We start from the raw sequence: 6,000 nt of genomic DNA on the forward strand, positions 1-6,000 counted from the left end.
CATGTGGCTTTCTCTGGTTCTGAGTGATAAAGTTCTGGAATGGCCTGCCTGAGGAAGTGGTGGATTCACCATCTCTGGATGTGTTTAAGAAAGGATTGGATGTGGCACTTGGTGCCATGGTTTAGTTGAGGTGTTATGGCTGGGTTGGACTGGATGATCTTGAAGGTCCCTTCCAATCTGGTCATTCTGTGAATTCTGTGAGTTCAGGGAGGCTTCACGCATTTGCTTTTCTCTTATGGTGTGTAAAGGTTCTGACAGTGCTCCTCTCACTGTCCTCTGCTCTCACCCCTGCCCTGGAGATCCCAACCAGTCCATGCTTGTTCAGCAGTGAGGTTTTAGTTCTGTAGGCTTCTTTTTTTGGGGAGTGCAACTGTTCCCCTCCTACCTGGTTTCTCCAAGGACTCTCTGTCCATCCACCACATCTCTGTAATGTCAGGGAGGTCACAGTACTGGAAGTGTGTCCAAATCTGCCTGTTTCCCACACACATCCATGTCCAGGCACAGAGCAGATCCCCATGGTGCACCGCTTCCTGCACAGAATGTATCACAGAACATTTTGGGTTGGAAAGGACCTTGAAGATCATCCAGTTCCAGCTGGATTATGCAGTTCCAAACCACACTGGAAAGCCTCTCTCTCCCTGGATGCTTTATTTTCCAGCCCCAAGCTAGCAATGCTTGGAGCCCTTGTCACAGGGTTAGCAAGTCTGGAAGCTGAGCTGTCACCTCTCACCTTCTCTGGAGCCCTCTCTGTCCCCAGGTGCCACCATCCCCAGAGGGGCTGTGGCAGCCTCAGCTGCACCGGCTGTTCAGCCAGATGTGACCTGCAGGACACATCTGCTTCCAATCAAACCTGTCCCTTACCTGCAGGATCCAGAATTTATCTCAGCTTGAATTTCTAGGAGAAAAGGAATAATTTTGTAGTGATGTGCCAGTGTGAGTTTACCCAATTAAGGATGAGTTGCTTAAATAAAGTAGGTATCACCCACATTTTATGTACTTTTGCATAATTTACTTAATTCGCTCCACTGAAAGCAATAAATTTACAAAGAGTAACAGTATTCCTTAATGACTAATTTTAAAACAAGCAGTTAAGTAAGGAAGTAGTTTTTATTTTTTTTTAATAGACTGTATTTTTTAAATAATCAAAGACAAGTATAAGCAGATTCTTCTTGAAATCTCTCTGTTTAAAATCAGGTAAAGAGAAATCAAAGGAAGGCAATAATATTAGAATGTAATTGTTTTGAACTTCACTGGAATAAGGAGATAACCTCCTTCCCTCTAAAGCTGTTGACCTCTTTGCAACTGCTAATCATCAAAGGCATAGCAGTTTAAATAAGGTAGATAGTACTAAGTTACAAACAACTTTACTAAGTTATAGAAAAAAACTTAATTTTGCAGCTTGCAATTTCACACAGATTTTTAAATTGCTGCTTGTATTCCCTAACAAAATAAAAGGAGGAAGGTAGGCTCATTAAAAATAAAGAGAACAAAAAAGAAGTGACTTTAGAGATTTTGCTTCTCATAATCATTGAAATAGTAGATTGCATAATTAATAAAGAAAAAAACCAATGTTTTATACATCCTGTGGCTGGAATACCCAGAATGTGGTTGGCTCACTCAGAATATTTGTGCTTAATGCTGACTTTCAAATAATCACCAAGAAGAATAATGATAAGGTGTGTTCATGTTGTGCATGTTATTATATTTACTTATGCTTCTAGAAAATGCCTAGAGCTATAGTCATATCAACCCCCAGCCCTGAACAACCAAGATCCTGCCCTAAAAAAGGGAAAAAATAAAAAGATTTAAAAAGTCACCAGAATTTTTTTTTTACTGAACTTTATTTTCATGCTTCTTAAATATCATAATTTGAGATGCCATGGATTTCTCCTTGAGGCAAATTCAGATGTGACTTAGAAGTCAGTCAGGAGCAAATGAGGGTCTTGTATTTTCTCTCCAAAACAATGTAATGAAAGGGGAAGAAACTGCACAACCATCATCATTCATGTGGCAACAACAGATCTGATTGCAGCAGACAAAACAAGTTCTTTAATCTGTGCATTGCTGGGAATAATAGGACTTGAAAAATGCAAAGAAAATAATATTTCTGACTATTTCCATGTAGCTCTGCTCTTCCCATTGTCATTCTTCTAGTGGCTGTGCCTCATCAGCCTAAACTGTTGCTTTCAGTATGCTTTCCCAGTGTGATGTAGGACATTAACCGTTCCTCCTAGTGAAACCAAATTGAGATGACAAAAAGAACATTAAAGTGATCTTCTAATTTTGTCCCCAAAGATGAAAAGTAAACACAACATGCTCATGCTTGGCTTCCTGTAGAGATTCTGCAGTGCTGGAAGTTGTCTAAAGAATCTCTTTAGTAGGTGGGGAGTGGGGATCTGTTGCTATTCTAGGAAAGAATTTTGGCTCACTGTCTGTAAAGCAATGCAGCTCCAGCTAGTAAAAAAAAAAAAAAATCTTCATAATAGCATAGAGGGACAGTAGAGTTGTAGATATTTAGATACACACTAAAATCTTCTTTGGTCAAATAGAACACACAGAAATAATCTCAACTGCATAGGATCTGAAGATGTTAATCTGAAGACAGTTACAGAAAATGGTTCTTTGTCAGGCTTCCATGACAGAGAAAGCAAATACCTGAACCAAACGTTCCTGTCATGCCTGTGGGTTCATAAGGAAACTTTTCTTTTGTGATTTTGCAATGTTAAGAGGAAATTTATACCTGTATCTATCTGACAGAAGATGCTATTGTGCCTTAACCTGACATTAAAACCAACTTTATTTTCCTCTTCCTATAAAATTGATAAATTATAAATAACAAAAAATATTTTATATATTTTTATGTATTATATAATATATACACTATATATATAATATATATATATTATTATAGCTAAAATTCATAAAATATAAAAAAGCTATAAAAAGTCTATAAAATATAACAAAGTTTATATTATATTATTTATATATGTGTTGCAGTCTAATTTGAACGTTTACCTCAGGAAACCAAGTCCTTCCCCGTATTATATTATATTATATTATATTATATTATATTATATTATATTATATTATATTAATATATATATATTTTATTATATCTAAAGTTAATAAAATATAACAGTCTGTAAAAACTCTATTAAATGTAACAATGTTTATATAATATATATTTATATATATAATATTTTATATGTATATTGCATTATATGATACATATTACATACATTATATTACATGATATATATTATATTATATATATTAATATAATATAATATAATATAATATAATATAATATAATATAATATAATATAATATAATATAATATAATATAATATAATATATATTATTTATACAAAGTCTATAAAAAGTCTATAAAGTGTAACAAAGTTTATGTGTATTTATATATATTATAATATAATATTATATTATATATATTATATATTTTATAAGGTAGAAAAAGTCTATACAAAGTCTATAAAATATAACAAAGTTTATATAATATATATAAATATATATCTATATGTATGATATTTATATATAATAGAGAAAAATATATATTTATCTATATATTTATATATAATATATATATTTAATATGTACATATATTAAAAGTCTAAAAAACATAACAAATTTATATTATTTTATTTATATATATATAATATTAAATTACATTATACATATATCTTACAAATATATTCTATTTAAAATTGATAAAATACGTCCAAGTCATATTTGCTAAAACCCATATTTGCTCAAATCCTTGCTAAAACCAACTTTTTTCCATGCTGCAGGTCTTCCAACTACTGGCTGACCCGCATCCAGTCTCTGCTGTACTGCAACGAGAACGGGCTGCTGGGCAGCTTCTCGGAGGAGACGCACACGTGCGCGTGCCCCAACGACCAGGTGGCGTGCCAGGCGCCGCTGCCCTGCACGCTGGGCGACGGCCCCGCCTGCCTCAGCTGCGCCCCCGACAACCGCACGCGCTGCGGCGCCTGCAACGCCGGCTACATGCTCAGCCAGGGCCTCTGCAAGCCCGAGGTGGCCGACTCCACCGAGCACTACATCGGCTTCGAGACGGACCTGCAGGACCTGGAGATGAGGTATCTGCTGCAGAAGACGGACAGGAGGATCGAGGTGCACGCCATCTTCATCAGCAACGACATGCGCCTCAACAGCTGGTTCGACCCCTCCTGGAGGAAGCGCATGCTCCTCACCCTCAAGAGCAACAAGTACAAGTCCAGCCTGGTGCATATGATACTGGGCCTCTCTCTGCAGATTTGCCTGACTAAGAACAGCACCTGGAGCCCGTCCTTGCTGTTTATATCAACCCTTTTGGGGGCAGCCACTCTGAGAGCTGGTTTATGCCTGTGAATGAAAATAATTTCCCAGACTGGGAGCGGACTAAGCTGGACTTACCCCTTCAGTGCTATAACTGGACGCTGACTCTGGGCAACAAGTGGAAGACATTTTTTGAAACTGTGCACATCTATTTGAGGAGTCGAATAAAGTCGAACGGCCCAAACGGCAACGAGAGCATCTACTACGAACCCCTGGAATTTATCGATCCCTCCAGAAATCTGGGCTACATGAAAATCAACAACATCCAAGTGTTTGGCTACAGCATGCACTTCGACCCAGAAGCAATTCGAGACTTGATTTTGCAGCTGGACTACCCCTACACTCAGGGCTCACAGGACTCAGCACTTTTGCAGCTGTTGGAGATTCGGGATCGTGTAAATAAACTCTCTCCACCCGGCCAACGTCGCCTGGACCTCTTCTCTTGCTTGCTCCGTCATAGACTCAAACTGTCTACCAGTGAAGTGGTGAGGATCCAATCTGCTTTGCAGGCCTTTAATGCCAAATTGCCAAACACAGTGGATTATGACACAACCAAATTATGTAGTTAACCATAAATGTGAAGCACAACACAAAACTTTGAAGGAGTTTTTACAGTGCTTTTGTGGAACAGTTTATGTTTGGAAGAGTAAATTTAAATTGTCTTTTCAATATCTGTCTTATATCAGTCAATACTGTTGGATGGCAATTTACACACATGAACTTGCTGACAATGAATATATTATACCTGCAGTTTTGGTTTATGAATGAAATAAATACTGACACCAGTCTAGAAGACATTCTACTTTTTACAATAAATTTCATTTGTAATTTTATATGTTCCGTGGCAATGCTTTTGTGCATTACATCCTCTAGAGGGAACATAGAAGGAGACCAATAAAATTTTGTAGCTGAACAGTTATTACAAAGAAACGCTGTGGGATTCTTTTTTCTTACACAAAAGTAGTAACTTTGATACACTTTTGTGTGTGTTGAACTCAGGAGGGGTAGGCAGAGAGAAGAGATTGACTCCAGATTTTAAGAGAAACTGTCAAAATAGGACATTTTAATTTTAGGATGTGGATCTAGGAGTTCATGCCAGGCTGAAGTGACAACTGTAGTGATGCTCCACCTGAGGCTGGTCCTTTCCAAGGGGCTCAGTGTGACACCAGGGTGATCCCAGGGAGTGTTTTAGGATGGGTAGAAGGTTGGAACTGTGGGATGCACAGCAGTGGAAGCCTGCATTAGCTCCAGAGGAGACAGGTGAGAGGCTGGCTGCAAATGACCAAAATGCTTTTCAGTGCCCCTGATCCTTTGCTTTGCATATTTACCAAAAGAATCAAGCATATGTACACATTGCCTCCTCCCAAATGCACACACTGTCATATTCAGAATTCTCTTGTTTTGGACTGCTCACCCAAATACAGCCATGCTGCTTAGATTTAAGTTAATTAAAAATTAATTAAAGTTAACATTTGTTATTAGTAAAAAATAGTTAAAGTTAAAAAGTTAATTAAAATTTAAAATTTCCCTGCCAATGCAGCTGTTTAGTGGATGGGTGTTTTTTCCATTCTTTTCAGTGCAAGAATTTTCAGTTTTTAAAATAATATCCCCTTTGACAGATACAAGAAATCCAGTTTATAAAGCTGA

At 37.3% G+C, this 6,000-nt stretch overlaps 1 protein-coding gene across 1 annotated transcript in view; it reads left to right on the top strand.

Moving 5' to 3' along the window:
* The window catches only part of BRINP3 (BMP/retinoic acid inducible neural specific 3), a 201,163-nt gene extending 195,977 nt beyond the window's left edge, over positions 1–5,186 (top strand). The window contains 2 exon segments of the mRNA XM_036387412.2: positions 3,807–4,309; positions 4,312–5,186. Coding sequence (XP_036243305.1) covers positions 3,807–4,309; positions 4,312–4,922 — 1,114 coding nt within the window. The 3' untranslated portion in view covers positions 4,923–5,186.
* Positions 5,187–6,000: the final 814 nt, after the last annotated feature.

This window comes from Molothrus ater, chromosome 9, assembly GCF_012460135.2.
Source record: "Molothrus ater isolate BHLD 08-10-18 breed brown headed cowbird chromosome 9, BPBGC_Mater_1.1, whole genome shotgun sequence".
Lineage (NCBI taxonomy): Eukaryota > Metazoa > Chordata > Aves > Passeriformes > Icteridae > Molothrus > Molothrus ater.